This window comes from Pyrgilauda ruficollis, unplaced genomic scaffold (assembly GCF_017590135.1).
Source record: "Pyrgilauda ruficollis isolate IOZ18807 unplaced genomic scaffold, ASM1759013v1 scaffold22, whole genome shotgun sequence".
Classification (NCBI taxonomy): Eukaryota; Metazoa; Chordata; class Aves; order Passeriformes; family Passeridae; genus Pyrgilauda; species Pyrgilauda ruficollis.
The window spans coordinates 6,932,569-6,955,352 of record NW_024521428.1 but is presented as its reverse complement, the minus strand read 5'-3'; the positions used below and the strand labels follow the sequence as shown (position 1 = coordinate 6,955,352).

Genomic DNA, 22,784 nt, shown 5'->3' with positions numbered 1-22,784 from the left:
GGGTCCTTTTTTAATCCTTTTGTATGCATTCCGATGATTTTTCTCTAGTATGGTCATTATCATGGAAATTCCTGACAAATACTACAGCAAGAGCTGACTGCAAACTCTGTAAATATTTTTAAATGTTTAAGGTTGGGCTTTTTTCAGAGGAACAGGAAGAAAAACATGTTGGTGTAATCAGCATTTCTGAATGAAGTTATCTTATTCTGTAGTCCTGTAAAAGCAATTTAAATTCCAATCAGCTCAATCCAGATAGTGATAGGACAAGGGGGAGTGGTTTTAAACTAAAAGAGAAGAGGAAGAATCTTTACTATGAGAGTGGTGAGGCACTGGTATAGGCAACCCAGAGAAGCTGTGGATCCCCCATCCCTGGAAGTGTTCAAGACCAGGCTGAATGGGGCCCTGAGCAACCTGATCTAGTGGGTGGCATCCCTGCCCACAGCAGGAGGGGTTGGAACTTCCAACCCAAGTTCATGTCTTAATCTCAGAGATGTCTAAAAGAGTATTAAATTCACAAACATATTTACCTTGCTTCCTTTTCCAGCAAGACCTTTGTAAGTGTGGTTTTACTCACTTGCATTTGAATCCACATATTCAACCCCTTCATGGGGCTCAGTATTTCTGCTTTGGCAGTTGCTACATGCAAATGTTAGATCTAGACATTACTGAGCATACATCATTAAAATATCAGGGAACAATTCCTCCCTTCCTTGTTATTTCAGCAATATATCCTGTAGTTGAATGATTGTATCATAGCATCAGCTCTTACAGTTAAGAGAGAAGTAAAAATCCACCCTTTTAAAATTCCCACTGTCTTTATTTTTTGCTTACAACAAAGTTAACTGCTGAATGCCACTCATCAGATGGTAAGAAGACTGTCTAGCTTGAATTAATTTCTCTCTTTGGAATACGGTGTATCCATGTTCTCTGGTATATACTAACACATTACTGTATTGTAATTATAATACTGATTTTATGCCATTCATATAAACAGCTTCTGAGAGAATGGTTGGAAAAGGATCTGGAAAGTTGCAAAATTTAATATTAGAAGTTTTGCCCTTTGAACAGTGACCTCAATGGGATAAAAACTTCCATTTCCTCCACTGTAAAAATCAAGGCAAGTAAGTGTTGGGTAGCTGTGGACAGTCTTTACAGTTCTGTATGTCAAGAATGACAACTGTTTGTGCATTAAAAGTTTTCTTGAATTCTCCTCTAGACAAATCTTACAGAAGTTTTTTTACATTACTGCAAACAAGACATTTTCAAGGTATCCTCACTTCCCATCTGTTATATAAAACTTAAACTGCAGTGACAACTTTGCAATACACTTACAGATCCGGGACTTCATATATACTTATTGCAAAGTTTAATGCTCCCTTCAGTACTGGCACTTCAACACACATCTGTTTGAGTTATTTACAGACTTATATAGCTGTTTTCCTTAATTCCAAGCATGCTGGTTTTGGTACTCAGCAAGTTGCAGGGAAAATTTTCACTGACCAAACAAGTCTCTTTTTTGAGTTTAGCTTACTGGTGCAAATTTTAAAGGTTTTGACTTAAAACAACAGGAAAATGTAGATCACTTCCTAAATGTTAAATTGACCACTGAAATGGAGTAGTTGTGCAAAAAGATTAATGAACTGTTCCTGCAGATTTTCCAGTCAAAGATTGGATGTTAGCAGGCTTCTGGCTGTCCTTTTTAATGAAGGAGTTCCCCAGTTAAAATTATAAATAATTTTAGAACAGCCTACTCTCACACAATTAGTGCATTTTGATTGTCCTGAAATAACAGAACTGGCTCCTTCATCAGCTATGCAATTTGTGCCTCTACAGAAGTAACTAGCACCTGAACAGAAAACAGTGAAATTTTTAGAGCCCTTTTAGTATCACACATTACTTCATTAGAGCATTTACAGCAGAGCAGCCTCAGTTGTACAAGGAGCCTTTTGCTTATTGGAGTTCAGACTGAGAGAAGAATCTTTGGCCCTTCTTGGGAAGGTGGGAAGAGGAAGGAGATGTAATGTCAACTTTATAGTGCTTTAGTTGGAGCTAATGGTTTTGGACAGTGTGCTTCTCTCTTTGGTACAGTTCCTATCCCTGTGTTGACTGACATTAACAGCACAATTCAATTGTCCCATTCCAAGTTGCTGGTGGCATTTAAGGAGCATTAGTGTGCTCAGAACATCCACGTGGCACATGCAGAGTGAGAGCTGTGCTTGGAGCTGCCTGCTGGATACCACTAGGAATGTTCAAGGGCATTTTGCTTCGTGCCCTAGGTGGTATTCTCACTAGATGCCGGTATGTAGGCACCAAATAATTCTGGCAGAAATGATTGTGAGGTGATCATACACTTGGTAATGCAAATGAAGCCTTTTTTATAGTTTCTTCTTTTGCCAACTTTGAGAAACCAGCATGTGAAAATAGACATCTTTCAGTATAGGGAGAGTTAATTTGTGTTGCTATGACAGATTTGTAGTCTATATTTGGTCTTAGACCTAATATTCTGTCTTATAGATTAAATATATTTTTACAGTAAGCATGCTGAATTCAAATGTTTCAATATAACATTTTCATCTTAGAAAAAAATCATTTTTCTTCAACTACTTGTTTGTTTTAAGTTCTGAATTGGTTGCTGACCTTCTTCCTTATAATCTTTTTCTGTTGTGAACATGTTCCAGACTATGAGATGAAAAATAAATAAAAAGCCCTTATCATATAATTATTTTCTATAACTTGTGCTTAGATAGGTCTTACTATGAATCTGGAATTGAGATTTCCATATGTATTTAAGAACAGCTTTTAACCTGGACCAATGGAAATCACTTATTCTGTAACTGAGGTATCTAAACTAGTGGTTTCTGAAAAAAAATAGTATCCAATGATCAAATGGTTCTGATGATAGCTTTTCTTTTTCTCTTGGAATCTTTTCCAGTGTAGTCTTCCCTCTGTTGCTACCTTTCAGTTTAAAAGAAATTTTCCATCTGAGGCTCTAAAGTTCCCTAGCTGAGGATTTCAAAAATGCCTTGCCTCTCTGAACTAAGCTTCCTCAAAATGCTGATTTACCTCATGATACTGGCAACATTCAGGGAATGTTAGTAGTCTGTGATTTGCACTTTCCCTTTTCTTGGATAAGGCATTCCTCATCGGGCAGCTGGACCACCTGCTGCTCTGTGGCCATTTGGGCAGCTCACATGGGAGTGGTTGTCACAGAATCACAGAATATTCTGAGGAATATTGGAAGGGACCCACAAGGATCATCAAATCCAGCTCTTAAATGAACGACCTGTACAGGGATCGAACCCATGACCTTGGCATTATTAGCGCTATGCTCTGACCAACTGAGCTAATCTTACATCAGTCCAGGCAGTTCTTGGAAATGAGGAGAAGGGGAAATAGGGTAACTGCAAGGACTCTTGGAAAGTGCTGATGGGTAGAGCTGGGCTTTTACAATGAAACGAGGTGTTCACCCCGTTACAGACATTATTTGTTGTGCTGGTGGTGATTTTACCTAGAGAGTAAAACATTGCTGTCTTTAGACTTCCTAAATTTTTGGAAGTCTGAAGTTGGAAGGAATTTTTGATACCCCATAGCGCTCTTATTTTAAGCTGCCTCATCAACTGGACTGCTGAACCAATGATAAGATAGCAGAAGTTGTTACATACAGGATTCATAGAAAGTGACAGACATTGACTCCTGGTGTCACAGATTCAAGGTAACATTTTCCTCTATGAAATAAAACTTGTAACATAGTTAAGGTAATTCTGCAGCTGTGAACAGGAATTGTGGCTCAAATGCAGAGGAGGGGAAGGAAAGGTTAGTTCAGGGAGGTTTTTTGGGGTTATTTTTCATATGTAGCATTCCAGTGAAAGGTTCTAGGCTGGAACTCTGCAAATGAAAATCTGTTGTCCATAAGCACCTACTTCTTCCACTCACATAAGGAAGCACTTCAATTGTGGTAGAAGAGCTGGGTATCTTTGCAGGCACTTTGGCAAAGATGATAAAGAGTAAAACAAGGGTTAGGGATTTTGGGAGGGATTTTGGGCTTATATTTCCCCAATTCTGGTTGAAAATGAGAGACTGGATGCAGGATCTTGAGCACATTTATCATTAGGACAAGTCACCCTGTAGCAATGTTTTTACATTTGAATAGCAGTATTGGAAATAAAGACTTTAATTTGGTTTAATTGCTAAGTTTGAGTTGTTTCCTAACTCTGTTGTTACTTTACCTATTATCTTTGCTTCTCTCCCCTATTTGACATTCTTTTGGAAACTGACTACAAGGTAAATTCTTCTTTACTGAATTTAAATGCTTTTAAATAAATTTCTCTTGTTACAGGTCATCTGGGGGATTTTTTTAGTGATATGATATATCACCGTTCTTGAGAAACAGTTTTCTAAACTCTCATTGTATATACTTTACCCAAAAAAGTCCCTCTGCAGGCATTGTTCACTACCTTTATAAAAGCTATAATTTTTTAGGGTAAAAAACCCAAAGTCTTCATAACTTCATTAAATAGGTTGGTGGCTTGTAACAAAGTTATTATATGTATTTCAAAAGCTTGAATCTGTAAAACTAGAAGTATTTCAACAGCAAACTCTTTTATAATATCTGTTAAGATGGAGGTTGAAAGGTTTTTTCTGAAACAGATAATAAAACCTGAGTAATTTCAGATGTCCCCAAGAGGCTGTCCAATGTATCAGTCTTGAAACTTGATATGTTAAAGACTGAAGTTGTTTTTATCAAATATTTAACATCCTAGAATTCTTTCTAAATGACCATTTTTGGAAATACTCATTAATTTTTCCAATGTGCTCTTATTCTGTAATAGTTTATTTCATTTATAATCTGAAATCTTTTTGAAGGTGTATTGAAACACAGAATACCAAGAGATTTAAGTCATCTGTGGAGGACTATGTGATTTCATGGTACTTGACTGTGAAATGTGTATTTATCTATTTAGGTTCAAACAAAGAAGGAAGAAACTTTGCCACCATCACATAGTCAAAACATTCCAACTTTTTATTTTCCTCGAGGATGTCCTAAGGAAAAAGTGAATATAGATGCTGTGATTGCCAAAATTGAGAAAACTTTTTCTGAATTTCCAAATGAGAGGGCAACGTTAGAAGACATGGGTAAGGTTGCAAAGGTGAGAACTTGCTGGCCATCTTCTTTTCGTACTGTACTCCTATGGAAAGGCAAGAAATGAGTTCTGTGTGCTTGGTTTTCTTGTGTGTTTCCATCTCCCAAACATTAGTATTTAATGATATTCTACATTGTTGATAACAGAGTTATGTGGAATTTTCTGCATTAACTGTCTATCAGATGGCCTTAATAAAATAAATAAAACATTAAAACAAAACTTGAACTACTTTTTTTGCTGCATAAACAACCACATACTAAAGAACAGCATTGTATGTTGTTCTCCATTCTGTATTGACCAAGAGAGTTAAGGCAAAAGCATTCCTAATATATGTTTTGTTTTTAGATGTTCACGCAGGTTGGGGTTTTTTTCTCATTCTGCTCAACCTCCATTGCAAAGACACTGGTAAAGACAGCATGGTATGGTAACTTGAGATTATAGCTCTCAAGATATTCCTGAAGAGGTTCTTTAGAGTTATGGCAGAGTGACAAAATACTTAGCTTAGAAAGCAGCAAATATTTTTTAAACTTCTGTGTAAATTTAAAGACAATAAGCTAGTTAAAATGAAGTTAATTTTCCATTTTGTTATATTGAATTAATGCTTGAAATCTCACTGCAAGTCATGGTCTTGCTAATGAGTCTCAGGTTCTCATCCACATTCCTGTCACTTTGTCCAGGGTCTAGAAAATAGAAACTGTGACTGCTAACAATAGCAGGACTGGGGGTTTGCCTCACCAAAACTTTTTTACTGCTAAGCTGAATGATAGGATCCCTGTCTTCCACAGGTCCTTCCAACACAGAAGTGAGGAGGTAGAGAAGAGACCCTTCTCTCTCAGCAAGGAAGCTGAAAGGGTCTAGTCACCTATAATTCAGTGATGAAAGACACCTTCCTGAAGAATACTGTCTGAGCACAGTATTCATCAAAAAATTCTTTTAATTTGTTTGAAGTACTAGTTAAGCTATTACATGAGAAGTAATGGTACTTTTGCTCCAGTCACCTTACACATGATTACACATTACACAGTATTCACAGTGTTTTTGGAGATCCTTGGGGATGCCAGCATGTGTGACTGCTCCCAGCTGGAGTCAGTTTTAGGCAGATTGGGCTCTTGGCTGTTAGGGCCGCGGACACTTGGGCTTTAGGTGCATGTGGTCACACTGGAGTTGGGAATGTGTAGCTATTGAGTACCCTAAAACAAGATACTGCTGCTCAGGGCAGGCTGGCCTGCTACTTCAAACTGGATAGATGTGCCATGCACATGCAAAGGATGCAGATGAGTTGAGCCATCCTCTGAGCCGGACAAATGTCAATTTGTTCTAGTTCAGAAGGTCTGTAAGTGTGCTGTCTTGAGCTTAGCTTAAAGATATCCAGCTCTTGAGCAGAGCTTAAGATGGGCTCTGTTCAGCTGCTTGGAGCATGGACAGACAGACACGTGACTCACTGGATTAGTCTGTTAGGAATGCTACAAGTTGCCCTGTGTTTTGCTCTCCACTTTTGGATTTCAGCCTAAAGCAGTTGCTTTAAATGGATTATTTCAGAAGGTGAAGCTGGTTTCAGAAACTGTTTTTGAAAAAATCTCTTCCTTAATGCTTTCTTCTTAACACTTGTAATTTTTGAAGGATCTATAAATAAAAGAGTAGCCTTCAGATAAGCAATCAATAAACTGACTTGATGTACACTTTAATTGTAGGCTTGTGAATGCCCACTCTACTGGAAAGGTCCTTTGTTTTATTGTGCTGGAGGTGAACGAACAGGATACGTGTCAGTTCATAAATTTGTTGCAATGTGGCGGAAGTAAGTAGATTACTTTTATTAGAAGTACTGCATTTTTTTTCATTGAAATGTGATATTTTAAGCTCTGAATGTGATCTTGTCTTCTGAAGGGGAATAAAACACTTTCCCATAATCAACTATTGTCAGTAAGCTTGTACATGGGAAAATGTAACTAAATAACACTTTAATATAAACAAATCTTCATTTACAAGGTTTATCATTTTGAAAATGTTTGGGTGAATGACTGACAGTTCATGAGAAGTAAAAATCATGGTGGCCCTTACTTGTAGATGCCAGTTCTGAACAAAGTGCTTTTTATTTTTAGTTCTTTTCTAATTTTGACTTTAAATGGTCCTTTCATGTAATAGATTACATGATGTACCCATCTCCTTTAACATAAATTTAAGAGACACTACTGCTTTGATAAGTTCACTTGGAGCATGGTTTGACATTTGTAATGACCTTTTGAATAAATATTGTTTCATAGGCCTTGCTCTAGGATGCCTGCATGAGGTAGCATGAGCAATTTTCTGTGTAGAATACTAAATGGAAATATTTACATTTCAGAGTACTTCAGACCTGCTATGATGATGCTGCGAAGTTTGTTCATCTTCTGATGAACCCTGGATGTAACTACTTGGTGCAAGAAGACTTCATTCCTTTTTTACAAGTAAGTTGCAACTGAAATTATTTCTAGGAACACAACAAAATGATGAACTGGCAAAGCACTGAGTTGTTTGAACTAAATATACTTTTTCATGGTCATCATTAAAGTTTATTGATAATATTTAGTGCAACTGACTTTGCATGATCCACTAAGATGCTAGTGACTTGTTTTACAGTTAATAATTTTGTATAAGGTGAGGTGTTTTTTAATCACCATGGTAACATTTAAAACCAATTGTAGGAATAACATATGTGTTGGAATCTTTTATGTTTCATAAGGCAGTTAAAGTTATTTAAGTCATGGTAGCCCTTTGGATGGCAAAGGAAAAGTGGGATATGAATTCAAAACCGAGTAAGTCTTTGTTGGAAGAACAGCAAACACCATCTATAGAAATGACTGAATAAAACCTGAATTGACTTTACTGAATCATAGCCACAGAATTACAACCTACGACAGTCAGCAGTGTTCAAAATCCTCAGCCTATCTAAAATATAGTAAAAAAATCCTATTAAAAATCCTATTTCTAAAATACAGGAAAGCTTTTATTTATCTGATTTATTTAAAAGATAATTTTATTTTTACAAGGTTTGTAATGTGATTTGTCTGAAGCTTTGGTGAAAATGAAGTTATCAGTAATGATTGTAGTAATTAATTTAAACTGTTTTGGTTAAGGAAGGAGGTGTGCTATTCTTTGCTAATTGTCTTATATGGTCACTAATGAATACTCTTTGGAATATTGTTATTCCATTTTTTTTCTAGGATGTGGTGAATAGTCATCCAGGCCTTTCATTTTTAAAAGAAGCATCTGAATTCCATTCTCGGTATATTACAACAGTAAGTGATTTGTATCTGGAAAAGCTATTTTTTGTTTAACTAAGAAAATCAAACCTAAGATTAGTCAAATGTCTGAGCATCTTTGTCCCATGGGAAGAGTAGAGTTAGAGCAGGCTGTCAGTCTTCATTTCTACATAACTAGAAATTTTGTGGAAAAAGTATCTTTCTTAGGCCTGCTAGTTCTTAACATTTTTAAGGAATTGCAGAATTTAATACTAGTAAGAGAAGCAGTGAATTGTAATAGTGTCCAATAAGTTAATGAGCATTAAATGAAGAGCAGGCTGTTATCTTAAACACTTGATTGTGTCTGTAGACTGCACTCATTAGAATCCTGACCTTAATCTGGGATTAATTAAATGAAGTCTTGAATGAAACATCTATATTAATATGATTATGTTCAGTATTAAGTGAAATAATGATAATATTGAAGCTGCTTGCCACTTGTTTCTCTGGGGACTTTTCTTCCAAGGAAGGTTTTTGTACATGAAAAGTTTCATTCCGGTCTTCCCAGGGTTATGTGACTGAGGTATTTGTTCTGTACTCAAGGGAAAAATCAGTGACATTAAATTTTCTCAGCTGTAGACTAGACAGTCGATTCCACTGAAGTCTCAAAAGATTAAGATTCTTCAAAATGACATTTAGTTCACTTTCTTTGTGCATGTGAAAACTAGCTTAATGAATATTCTCCAACAAAAAAAAAAAAATGCATCATTGATCATCTTGTATCCATCTTATACTTTGACCCAGGTTAAAATTGTGGAAGTTTTGGGGTTTTTTTTGTTATTTTTTTTTGGGTTTTTTTGAGAGCATTTGGGTTTTGTTCATTACATCCTTCTTAGAGAGACTTCCTGGCCTATCAAGTATGTCCTGCTGCATTAGGTTTTGCATCTTGTTATAATGATTACCTGAGCTCACAGAACTTTCTTGTCAGTTGTGATTGAAGGAATTGTTCTATGTTTTGTTTCTTAATGGATTCTTGGTTGTGTCACAGCCTGCTCTGGTTAAAATTGTGAAAGCTTGCTGCGTGACCTGAAGAAGAGTAGGAAAGAAAAGGTCCTGCCATGTCCAGTTACTTTTCTTTGGAGGAACAGCTTACTGGAGTACGTCTGAGTCTAGCAATATTGAATAAATTAGTACTGGAAGTATTTTATTTACAAAATTTAGTGTAGCCTTCAACATAAATTTGTGTTTAATCAAAAAATTGGTGTTAAATCAAAAAGTAAACTAGTATCAAAAATATTTGGAATGCCATTCTGCAGATTAAGAAATGGCAGGACCCCTCTGCCTTTTTCTTGTCATATTTTAGGATGGTGTAACTGTTCACAGAATCACAGAATATTCTTAGTTGGGAGGGACCCATAAGAATCAAGTCTAACTCTTAAGTGAATGTTCCATATAGGGGTCAAACCCACAACCTTGACATTATTTGCACCATGCTTTGACCAACTGAGCTTGTTACAGCCTTCCAAAATTGTGTCCTGCAAGTTATTAATGATAATAATAGATTCCTTTACCTATGATGAAAGAAGCCATTTCATACCTGTATTCAGTTAGCTTAACCTTGCTACATGAAGCTTTATCTAAAGGATATGTCCAGCTGCAAACCAAATGAGCCGTTCTTCTGCTGGGTTTTTGTCTATACCCACATATATGTATGTGTGTATGCATACACATTACATACATCTCTTTAGCATGTGTTGTGTAAGCCATGAAAGCAATCTGTTCTGTCTGCTAAGATATGTTATAGGTTTGTTGGTCAGTCTAGTTACATATGACCAGGATAGAGCTGAAATAAGTTTAAAATGTTTGCTGTGACAAATGAGATACTACATTTATTCTTTCAGTTAGGTGCATATCTGAACTATGAGTTCTTGAAATTGTAGTCTCTCTATTGCACCATTTCTTCTCCCTTCTGACAAAGCACTCTGCAGAATAGTAAAGGCAATTCTCTGACAATTTCCTTGTACTCTGCATCAGTTTACTTTAGAAAACAGTTTAAGTCTGTTCCCAGTTGTCTTCACCAAACATTCAATTTTGTTTTTATTTTTAGACCAGTTAAATGTATAACAGATGAGATAATGACATGCAGATGGATTAAGTTGCAAAGCTAAGGCAAAAACCTTTTTAGAAAAAATTGCTTTGTAGTGTAAGCCAAAAAATGGGTCTTCCCTAAATTCACAATTATAATTAAGTTAATTAAGTTTCAGAAGCAGGATAATCTATTCTTCTGTCTGGAGTCATTGAACCAGCTGTTCTTGTTCAAAGTAAGAACTGAGGAGCTTGCTGCTCTACAGTTTAACTTCATCATTATTCTTCTATTTGTAATTTTAAAATGATTGGTTAGTTTAAACTATTGATTTACTGCAATTGAAGTCTGAAGTGATAAAAAGCTTAGCCTGTAGATGGGAGGACATTTTAATTGCAGGAAAGGGGTTCCTAAGGAGAGGAGATTTTAGTTAGTAACTGCTCTCTTGCAAATGAAACACTACACATGCAATACTGAGTCCTGCCGATTAGCAGGTATAATCAGTCACCAGTTGAGCAATTATAGTTCATAATATGCTTGGGATGTTTTTGGTTTGTTTTTTTGTTTTGTTTAGTGGTGAATGACTGACTTCAAATGTACACCTGGTGGTTGTCTTAAGTCAAACAAAATGAGGTGAATACTGAATTCAGTTAAGTAGCAGGAAAAATATATTTTAAAGTCTTATTTCAAGTATTTAGTTTGTAAACTAAATCTAAGAAAATTATAGTGACTGCATGAGTTGCCCAAAGTAGCCATAGAACCATTAGTTTGGAAAAGACCTGTAAGATCATTGAGTTGAAGTACATGTAAAATTTATTTTAAACAATGTGTTGGGTACTCGTATGGATGGTTCCACTATCAGTCATGGCACAAGAACTAGTAGTCTTTCTTGCATAGATTTTTTTTGTTTTGTTTTGTTCTTCACTTGGAAAATATTAATGTACTACTTTTAATGCTGTTAACGGGTTTTTTTTCAGGGAACTTCCAAATAGAATGAAGTTAAATGGGGAAAACCATTCTCTTTGCACCTGCAAGAAGTATTTCTGTCAGATGTAGATTTGTTGTGTTTGTAGAGTGCAGAAGTAGCAACATCTGCTGTACTCTGATCCTTAAACAGTACCAATTCTATTTCTGTAAATTCAATTATGAAGTAAAACAGTCTTATAGCAAATGCAGGTCTTTAAATCTGAAGTAATAAGATACATTAATAGGTTCATTAAACTCTATCCTGTAGATGAGGAAGACTTGAGGTAGTGAAATTGCCAATATACATGTTTTGGATAGAACATGAATATTCTGCAACATTACTGAGTGAGATACAGGTACTGCAGCATTGAAATAAAACTTACCAAGATGAGTTTAGATATAGATTTAGAAATGGATGAATAGTGGATAATATGACACAAGAGAAGCTCTAACTAATGAGAACAATAGAAATAGGGGAAAGATGGAGCTCTCTAATGCAGCTGTACTAGAACATCTTTGAGAACTATTTGGATGGGTTTTTAATTACCGTAGCTAAAGTTTCTTTCCATTTTGTCTTTCTTGCAGGTCATACAGAGAATATTTTATACAGTAAATAGGTCCTGGTCTGGGAAAATAACTTGTAATGAGCTCAGGAAAAGCAACTTTTTGCAGGTACATAATATCTAAAATTTTGCAAGAGAGATATTTCTAGAAGTTTTAAAACTGCATTAACTAAAGGCTTAAGGGAGTAACATAAATAGCATTTCTTCCTTTTCCAAAAAGTAATGAAGATCCAATTGCATTAATTCTCATACATTAGAATATGTTTAAATGTAACGTTTTCTATCTAGAGCTGTGTACATCTAAATGTGTGTAGCAGAAGTTGGTCCGATCTGCTCATTCTTTTGTGAATGCATTCGTTTTCTACCATGTGTTCAGTTTTGCTGTTACACTGTATGGTGTGCATTGTCCCTGAAAACAAAAATTGTTCCACTGAAATAGCATGAGATATTAACTTGGCTATGAGAACTCAGATCATTCAAATAAATGTCTTACAAACTCTTTAATATGTTCTGTTTGTCCTTCTGATAATAGAATGTGGCATTATTGGAAGAGGAAGCTGATATTAACCAGCTGACAGAGTACTTCTCATATGAACATTTTTATGTTATCTATTGCAAATTTTGGGAGCTGGACACAGACCATGACCTCTATATTGATCGGAAGGATTTAGCTCGACATAATGATTATGGTATGAAAAATGAAGCACCTTTGTTTACATGTATTAAATGACCTGTAAACTTTGAGCTGAGGAAGTGGTTTAATGCCAAGGCCAGTCTGAGTCTGTTGGTGTAGCTGGTCCTGCTGACTCAGTGAATTAAAGCAGGACAAGTCATCTGTGATGCTACTTTGCATCTACAAATACCACATTTGTGGAAAATTCTGAATTTGAATTCCGATCTTGACAAAGAAGTAGGGCAAATATCACTTATGTGTTGGTGTTTTATAAATGGGTTTAATTGGCAGTTTTGGGTTGTTACCTTGGCCAAAATCCATTTTACTGATATTATTCAAGTAGCATGACTTATGGCAAGATATAGAAAGAGTAGAAAAGGCAAACATACCTTCAGGTACTTAGCTTATTTGGAGTTTTGCTAACTCAGCTGCAGTGTGTTTTGCTTTAATACCGTTAAGCACCAGTTAGCAGGTTTACATTTGCTGCATGTATAATATGCAATGACCATGATTCTGTAGTCTTGCATGCTTGTTCCTATTTTAAATATTCTTGTAGCTTGTATGGAACTGTTGGGGCTCTTTTTAGATGCCTCGTGTCCATCTTAATAGTGTTCCTTTCAGGACTGGAAAGCTTACCTAAGCACAAAGTGATTATGGAGTATTACCCCACGTTAAAAAGGATAAACACAATTCTGATTGCTGCTGAAAATTTGCCTACTAAAGTTTTACTATGCTTTAGGACAGTGAGAAAGGAAGACTGCTTTCTTTTGAGTGGCTGCTCTGTTAAGTTAGTATATTTTAGAAAGAAAGCACAACTAATACAGTGCCACCTGCAATTTAATTTTGCAAATTCTTAAGGATAAATAGAATATCCTTTACAAAGGTAGTGCTTAGTTCAGACATGTCTCTAAAATCCCTGAAATGGTTTCAAAATAGAAGCATGGGTCAAAACCATGTCAAAAATAGACCCCTGTCAGAATCAGTAAGGTATGTTTATTATGTGTGATCGTGCCAGTTCTGTTTTGGCTCTTTGCCAAGGTCATGTAAAACTTAATGCCACTGAAACACATTATTTACTTGTCAAAGAACTGGGAAATGCAGTTTTATTAATCAACCAATTTTATTACTTGTATTGCAGTTTTATTACTATTTCTGCATTAAGTTTGAATTCAAAGCTGGGTGGTTGTAGTTTTGCCTTGGAGGCTTTGTGTTAAGTGATCCTCTCTAAAAGGACTTAAAGGGATTAATGAGCACTACACTTGATCTTTCTCACTGATCTGTGTATATAAGAGGAGAGTTCCAGTAAACTCTTCAACAACACAATACATGCAAAAATAACTTGCATAGAGTTGACACTGTTTCAAACCTTTCTTCACAGCAATTTCAAATAGGATGATAGAGCGCATCTTCTCAGGAGCAGTAACAAGGTACTTATTTTGTATGCTGATCTAAATCCCATTTCATTTCTGCTTGTTAAATTCTGTGGTATTCCAAGGGAAAAAATGGCTCCCCCTCACAAAGGAGCAGGGAATTTCAAGATTAGATTTGTAGTTTAAATTCTAGTAGCACTAGAGTGGTCTTGGAACCTTCGGCACAGTTCAAGTTCTTCACTCTCTTTACCCATATGAATACGCGCCACTGGATATTGTATGATTTAGCAGGACTGGGAATGAAGAAGGAAGAAATGTTAGCATCATTCTTTTTCCATCCCTCAAACCTGTGAAATGTTCAAGGAGAACTGAGCTTTTAAGTACTAATTGTAAAATCAATGCTTATTGCATCAATAATTTTACAAAAATGCCTCCAGTCAAGTTAGTTCACATTTTTTGACAGTCATTCATCATTTCTCCCCTTGGATTGACTTCCTCTTTTGTATTTATGGCATTTTGTTAATTTTTGAAATGTTTCCTAGCACAATATCTGAGATAGAAAGCAACTGATAAATAGAAATAAAAGCTGAAATAAGAGACTTAGCAGGAATATGTCTAGAGCTTACTCCTTTATCTGAGTTTCTTGGGCAAGGCAAAAACATATACCATATTGCCCCAGACATCTTGAAGATAAAACATCAAAAAATTAATTTCATTATTGAAATGTAATATGTCTAAGAACTGCCTGCTTAACTTTTTACTAGACAGGTTGACTATGTGCAACTTATTTGGTTGCTGCAGTTATGAGAGTAGAAACAGACAATTATGTTCTTGCCATGGACACTTACTTCCTGAATATTTCTATTTCATTTTTATCTTCATATTTTAATTCAAAAACTTTTAGCTAGTGGAGTTCTGTAAAGCTTTTATATTCTCATCACTTCTACCTGAATAGAAATTCTAAAAAGCATATGTACTTGTATATAATATATAATCAAAAATTATTTGAGATGGCTCTTCTGTTAACCTTATGAACACTGGATCATTTAGAAGTAAAAAGTTAATACCAACAAGGAAAATAATCCTTAATTTTGGTTAGTAAAAGCTAGGTGTTCTAAAATAAATTTTCTGTCTTTTTCCTCATTGGCCTCCAAGAGGTAGAAAAGCACAAAAAGATGGGAAGATTAGCTACGCTGATTTTGTCTGGTTTTTGATATCTGAAGAGGACAAAAAAACACCAACTAGGTAAGAAAGAATTTGTTTCAGCAGAAATAAAGACTGACTTGGTTTTTCTAATCCTTAAATGGGGACCACTGATGAACAGCTGCAACTCTAATGGAAGATGGTAAACTATAAAAACATGAGTAGAAAACTGGCCCAGTTCTTTGCATCATCCTTGTTTATCAGTGTCTCCTGTTGTTGTAGCTGTAGAGGTCTCATTTAATGACTTTTAAGAGGCTAATTCAATGTTGTTCCATAAGTTCTGTGTGGCCTGTTTATGAACAGGACCATATGTTAAGGATGTTGCAGCTGTTTCATGATGCCAGTGACTTTGGGAAGCTGTGCAGCTACTGTTTGCTAGCTGTATGGTACTGATAAGGAACCCATCGTGTGACATGTCACTAGCTTGTTCAGTATGGAAACGTACCCAAAATACTGAAGTTATGTACAATTCAATTTTTCATTGTCTCCTTTGATTTTTTTTTTTAATGACCATGTGTTTTGGTCTTCTCCTTCACACCATTAACAAATGTGTTTTCAAATGCAATCATGGATGGTGTAGCAAACACCAGCAACTCTTACCACAGTAGGTGGTGTTTAATGACTTTCCATGGATTAGTGGAATGTACTCTTAAGTCTAGTTTTGCCTTTGAAACAGGCAACACGAATCCTTGAAATTCTGTAGTAAGTTTGTCTCTTTGCTGTTAATGACTGAATTTCAGCATTGAATACTGGTTCCGCTGCATGGATCTTGATGGGGATGGTGCTTTGTCTATGTATGAATTGGAATATTTTTATGAAGAACAGTGCCAAAAATTAGAGAACATGGCCATAGAACCTTTGCCATTTGAAGACTGTTTGTGCCAGATGCTGGATCTTGTAAAGCCACAACATGAAGGTAATAAACTCCTTTTCCATCATTAACTTCTGTTTCTCTGGATTTAGGAGTTAGTGCAGTCTTAAGAGCACTCAGTCATACAAATAAAATGCCTTGAGGTTGTCTTTTCACTGACCTCTGTTAAAGCTTAATAATTGATTGGTCATCCAACTGCAGGCAGGCAGGCATTCTTTCCACACTAAAATTTAATATGCTGCTTTAAAATTCCTTGTCAGCTTTCATTTTGTGATTCTAGCCACATTTAGTCTTAAGTAAAACCTTGTCGCTATCTAGCTGAGGTGAGGCTCTCAGGAAAACCTCTTGATGGTTCACTCATTTCTCACCTCTTCCAGTGCTCATTTAATTGAGTTTTTCTGGAGGGAACAGTTTCTAAACAGTGTTTGTCTCTGAGACCAGTATAGACTTAGGTTACATTAGAAGCTTAAGCTGCCCTTACGAAATTCATGACAAGGGGCTTAAAATTAACAGAATAATAAACTGTTCTGAGGTTTTTGGCTATTTTTTAGATTTGAACTTTCCTAGACCTGCATTCTACTCTCCTGCATTTGACATTGTATCATCAGCTGATAAAACTTCAGTTTATCTTTTACACCTGAAAAAAACTTAAGAATACAATTATGGTTAGACAACCAATTAGTAAGTTGAGTTTATTGCCCACCTTCTTTCTAGTGTTAAGAATATTTAAATTACAAAAAACTTAATTTTTTTAAAGACACGTCATTTATTGAGAATGGGGTTTTTTGCATGCTGAGAGAATTGAAATGGCTCAAATCTAGAACATAAAGCTTAATATTCTTATTTGAACAAGTTAAAATGGATTTGCTTAGTGAAAACACATCTCTAAAGGCAGATAAAAATTGTAAATGAAGAAGGAATATTAAGTGTGATTCATCTGAAAGTTCCATCCATATATCAGTGGAATGAAGTCTTAGACCAACATTGTGTAATGCATGGGGGCTAGGGGCTCAATGAAGTAAGCCAAGCTCTGAGAAGCACATTTATGTTTTATGGTTGCTCACAATCACCTCCTGAGCTCAGTAGTTCCCTTCCAGTCTTATGGAAAGGCATTTATAGTAATATTTCTGTTCTGCGTTTAAAAAAAAAGAAAAACAGTTGAGAAGGGGTTTTTTTTTTTTTTTTTTTTTTTTTTTTAACTAAAAACTGAATTATGTTTGAAAGATGGATTAAGGAAAAAAATCTGTTTTTCTAATACAAAAAACTAGCAGCATAAACTGATGTTTCACTTCGTGGCTTTAAAACAAAAGGAGACACTTTCATGAAGTTATGACTAAACTGTGATACAGTTTCTATAGCATGCTTTGTTTGCTAAAAAGCAAACTTTAATTTCTGGAGACCTGAATTAATTACTTAAACTTTACTCCTGTTTTGTTGGTGTTTGAGAGACAGTGGTAGGCATCTACACGAGTGTTACGTGTCTAAGCTCCCATTGCAATAAATGGAAACTGGAGAGCAAATCAATGACCCAAATATAGGAGTCTAACTTAAACTGGGAGCTTATGTAACTAGGATTCAAATAATTTGCTTGCCTGTGGAGAGCTGCTGCCACTTGAAATGGCGCAGTGCATCAGACATCTGTGTGGGTCTGACAGATACGGCACAGGTGCCACGGGGGATTCATGTCCTTCTGGAGCATCAGCAACGAGCCAGGCAGAACACCCTTCATGACAGATGCAAGCATGGCATCCATGTACAAATGGGATTTGGATTTTGCTTCCCTGTGATGTCCTTGAGTTACACTTTGTTAGAGGCTGGGACAGTATACTGAGGAAATACTGTTCCAAGTCTGGCTTTTATTGAACTCTTCCATAACATCTTCAGTTAGCTCCTATTTGATTAACAATGGAAGATTGTGTGTATTCCAGGTGAATCAATAAAGTGGAGTTGTAAGGATAGTCATCTGTCTTCCCTTGTGTATCTCGTATTTTTTAGCCTTTCTGCATAAGCTTTAATATTCAGCTTTGAAATAGAGTAACATTTCTGAGCAACCTGACAAATACTTCTAATGCTTAACACATCCATTGATTTGAGTCTTTAAAGTATCACACTATAAAAATCAAACAAAACACCTCTGAGCATTTAGCTTTCCTCTCAAGCAGTAAATATTGATCAGACTGGACAAGTGTGGCAACCTTGACTCTATGAAAAATTAATCTGTATGAAGCATAGTCTGTCACTGTCATCTCTGTCATACATTTATTTGTCTGCTCAAATGTATGTCAGGGAAGAGAGAGGGCTGCTGCCGTAGGAGATTCCTACCTGCTACCCAGGCACTCCTTGGGAAGGAATGGCTAACACACTAGAGACTTCTATCTGTTGAGGAAGCTTAAACAAATACCTTAAATGATTCTTAATAGCTGAGGGGCGTAGACTGCATCTCACTTCAATATACTGACAGGCTATGGGATATGACAACCACAGCAAGGAAAAAAATCTGAACCATTTCAAGTTTGTACACTTTGAAGGACACATCTCTAGGTGTGTATTTCATCTGTTTGCACCTCTCCCATTGCATGGAGGATCCGTGACAGATGTTGCTAAGCAGTGATGACTGAGTAATGATTGATTGAGTACCTTTTGATTCCTCCACTTTTGAGAAAGGATACATTCAACTCTAATAATTTTATCTCTAATAATCTTATCTCATAATCTTCTTTACAGGAAAAATTACTCTGCATGATTTAAAGCGATGTAAGTTGACAAATGTGTTCTTTGATACTTTTTTCAACATTGAAAAATACCTTGACCATGAACAGAAGGATCAGTTTTCTATGTTGCGGGTGAGTATGCGGCTGTAAAAGTCTTTATAGCTACGTGCTTAGCAAATTAATACTGTTTAAATTAATTGATTAATACTGTTTTGTCTAACATGCAACATGATTGTTTAGGATGGTGAAGGTGAAAGTCAAGAGGTCTCTGACTGGGAGAAATATGCTGCTGAAGAGTATGGTATCTTGGTAGCAGAAGAGGCAGCAAGTGACCAGTGGAATGACGGGTAAGAATGCAGCAGCACAGTGATATGAATCCTCTCTACTAAAGTACAGCCTCACCACCACTATCATTCATTTTAAAAAGAATAAACACATCCTTCTCAAAAATATGTAATTAATGATGTACGAGACTACCAAGTACACGTGTGAGCAAAAACTCTTATTCTAGAATATGCATCTCTTTTTACAAGCCCTTGTTTTTAAATTTGCAACTTGGTGAATTGAACCTTCAGATGACTTTTGTTTTCTGTTTAAATCGGTGGTGAACTCATGGGAGAAACCCAAGGTGCTGCTCTATTTTAGTGTGCATAGTGGAATCTTAGTATTTAACTTTACTTTGCCCTATGTCTTTCTCTGAAAGAACACCTGATGAGCACATAATTCCTTTATAAAGCAGTTTTAAAGAACAAAAATGCAGTATCTAAAGCTCATTCTCTGCACAGTCCTGTTAAGTAGATGGAAAAAAATATATGATGAAATTCAGTAGTGGTTGGAAAGACATGCATGAACATGAGTCACCCTAACCCAGGAAATGGTCAGTTTTTTAATCTGCTACCATAAATCTCCACAGAGACTTTGTGGGTTTTTTAAAAGCTATGAATTATAGATTGATCCCACCTAAAGTGTTGAAGCTAACCTTTTTTAAATATCAGCCTTCACTGGCTTGCGTTAGTTAAACATACATTCCATTATCCTTCTATTTATCTGCATCAGCAGCAGGTGGTTATCAATAATTTCTGGGTTAACAGCTGGGTTTTGCTTTCCAGCATCTGCTTAAAAGCATGGTTGCTCTCAGTTCCTGGTGCTCATGCACATGTCAGTAAGAGCCTCAGTCCAGTATTCCTTCTCTTTTATTGTACCTAGTGCAGCTGTATTTCGTTCTTCCTAAGTGAGCCTCATCCAGCTTTCTTGGAAAGAACTTGGGAGGTTTCTAGCAAGTATCTAAAGCCTTGCATTTCACCATTTCTAACCTATAAGTACTCCACTGGAGCAGTGTGTCAGTGTCTACTTCGAATCCTTTCAGCAGAGCTGCATTTCACACTGGGAAGTTCAGCATGTGATAGGAGAGTAAGCTAACTTAAATTCAAGGAATTATTACAGAACCCTGGTGCTGTTCTGGTTATGTTTCTTTATTATAAAATATTGGGAAACATGTTCTTCCTGCAGCTGCCTTGTTAGTGTTCCAATATTTAGGCACTTCCTGGCATAGTTATACTCTTTCATTTTCCTTTTTTTTTTTTTTTGTCTGTTTCTAGGTATGAAGCAGAACTGAATCCTGTAGATCATCAGAAGGCCAGTGTTCTAAAGTATCAAACGGAGAAAAGACCATTTTTTGAAATGCCTTCCCATCTGGCTGATGTAGACTTGGATGAATATGATTATGATGAGGATTTTGAATAGAGGTTACTTATGGTCAGCACTTGCAGAAGAGAAGGGACAGTCTGCAGCAGGTCTGCTACACACTGATACGTTTCAGTGGGGTTTCTTTCCAGGAAGTCAGCTTAGTTTTGTGCTAAAAATATCTAATCACTACACTACCTTTTAAGTAAAAGTGCATTTATATGGAATGATGAGATTTTTGTATTTATTCAATAGTTTATTGTTTGTAAAATAGATTAAAATATTTATTTTCAGATGTTGCATAATTCCTTTTTGGAAGAATAACAATATTTGACTTAAGAGAAAAGATATTGTTTTTAAGAGAACTGTATAATTCTCTTGAAGCTGATGTGTGGTGCACTGACCATCTCCATCTCACCTGTGTACAGGTATTTCTGTCCTGGTATGGGAGGTAAGGAGACAATTTACACCTGCAGTTGCTCATGCTCATAGACAGCCCTCTTTTAGGTTTGATGCCTTGGAAAGGAAGAGACGTGACAATGAGTGCACAGTTCAGCACTCATTTACAAACAGAGTTTTGTCTGACAAGCTCTGCATATTAGTAGAATACACTAAAGTGAACACCCAAGACAAGTTGTTTTTCTTTTCTGTGTAGTCCTTGTTTGCCCCAACTTTAATTTTGCCCTTTTAAACTTTAGTCTTTTTGTTGATGTTAATCATAAAAAGATTATTTAACAGTGAAGTCTGAGTGTTCATCCTTGATCCAAAATGGGTGTGTTAATTCATGCAGAAGGAACCAATTTTTTTTTTTCTTAATCCTTTGTATAAATGTTACTTGATCAGTGATGTGCACTAATTTGTTGTGGGCATTCAGTGCTTTTGTCTGTCCTCCCCTTTGCTTGTTTGCTATTGACACATTCCATGGATATTCATCAGTGTCACAGCAGCTTGAAATTGTTGCCTCACTTAACTGTTAAACAGGTTTTGTTGGGAAAAATGTACAAAAAGATGTAAGTTATTTTTTTGTTTGCAGTGTAGATCTTTTAAAATGTTTAGAAAACATGTTTGTATTTTCAAATAAAGATTTTCATACATGTAATTTAACAGTTGTAATTTTTACATACTGCACACAATTCATGTCTTATAAAGAGCCATTCACCACAGGATGGGTTACACAGGTATGCAGCCTGGTTGGATAATTACAACAAGCTGCATATGCAAAGCAATCAGCCTCTAGCAGGGTTTTCTTCATCCAAAAGAACATTTGCTGAGCAGCTGGGAGAAACCTGTTGTGCTCAACTCCTCACACAAGCTCCTGCACAAACCTACACCCCACCTGTGTATCAAGAAACTTACTGCTGCAGGGAAACTCAAGTAATTGTAATACCATTTGAAGAATTTTGGTTAATTATTCCAGTTTTAATACAGACTCACCAATGTCAAAGTTCTCCAGGGCTGGCTGGCTACCTTTCACTAACTGCCCATGGTTTGGGGCTTTTAAACAGTAAAGATACATAGAGCATTTCTGTGACGCTCTGTTCCCTCAGGGAAAGAATGACCAACTGGCTTTGCAGAAGATGATCCTGAACATCTGTTGCATTGCAACAGATGCATTTTCCTACCCTAAAACTTTTCTCAAGAAGGGAGCTTGTAACTGTGCAGCAAACAGCCACAGACTTTCCCAGCATGCAGTGACACATCTCTGTCCCACAGCACTATGGTGCAGGGTCGATCTCTTCTGCAGAGCCAGTATCTGTTGTTGCCACTTTGTGTTTAATGAAGTGCCTGTTAAATCCTGGTCTCTATTATACTTGTGCTAACCAAGTCCCTTCTTTCCTACGTAGAATGTATCCTGCTGTTATCAGAGAAGTCCTTTTTCTTAAAATATGGGCTTGCGGATTTACTGGACCTTGCCTCTGCAGGGTAATTACCATCCCAATCCCACTGTTACAAAAATTAAAGCATCCATATATTTGATGTGATTCCAGGTATAACTGTTTTCCTAGTCAAGCTGTATCTGCCTACCTGGTGAGTCCTTAGGCCTAGATCCACAAATCATCCACAGATGGATGAGGGGAAGCATCAGTACCAGTCCAGATAAGGGGGAGTTACTGATAGAGGAACCTGAGAACTATGTCCTTTGTGTCAGCCTGCACACTGTGCACAAGGAAAATCATGGATTCACTGTGGCCACTTCAGTGTACCCAATACCTGGGCAACAGTCATGGCTTTCACTTCCATCTTCATGGGAACTCCCTGCTCAGTCCGTGGAATAACACAACAACTGCAAAGGCCAGCACAC

The 22,784-nt window shown here is 36.4% G+C and overlaps 1 protein-coding gene across 2 annotated transcripts in view; it reads left to right on the top strand.

Annotated features, from left to right (window-relative positions):
• The window catches only part of PPP2R3B (protein phosphatase 2 regulatory subunit B''beta), a 45,306-nt gene extending 22,589 nt beyond the window's left edge, over nucleotides 1-22,717 (top strand). For both annotated transcript variants that reach the window (XM_041468448.1, XM_041468449.1), the window contains exons 2-13: nucleotides 4,962-5,147; nucleotides 6,833-6,936; nucleotides 7,483-7,585; nucleotides 8,342-8,416; nucleotides 11,994-12,080; nucleotides 12,504-12,660; nucleotides 14,023-14,071; nucleotides 15,170-15,259; nucleotides 15,958-16,133; nucleotides 18,813-18,931; nucleotides 19,040-19,146; nucleotides 20,398-22,717. In XM_041468448.1, the coding sequence (XP_041324382.1) occupies nucleotides 4,962-5,147; nucleotides 6,833-6,936; nucleotides 7,483-7,585; nucleotides 8,342-8,416; nucleotides 11,994-12,080; nucleotides 12,504-12,660; nucleotides 14,023-14,071; nucleotides 15,170-15,259; nucleotides 15,958-16,133; nucleotides 18,813-18,931; nucleotides 19,040-19,146; nucleotides 20,398-20,542 (1,398 nt within the window). In that variant the 3' untranslated portion in view covers nucleotides 20,543-22,717. The remainder of the gene's footprint in view (nucleotides 1-4,961; nucleotides 5,148-6,832; nucleotides 6,937-7,482; nucleotides 7,586-8,341; nucleotides 8,417-11,993; nucleotides 12,081-12,503; nucleotides 12,661-14,022; nucleotides 14,072-15,169; nucleotides 15,260-15,957; nucleotides 16,134-18,812; nucleotides 18,932-19,039; nucleotides 19,147-20,397) is intronic.
• The last annotated feature ends 67 nt before the right edge of the window (nucleotides 22,718-22,784 follow it).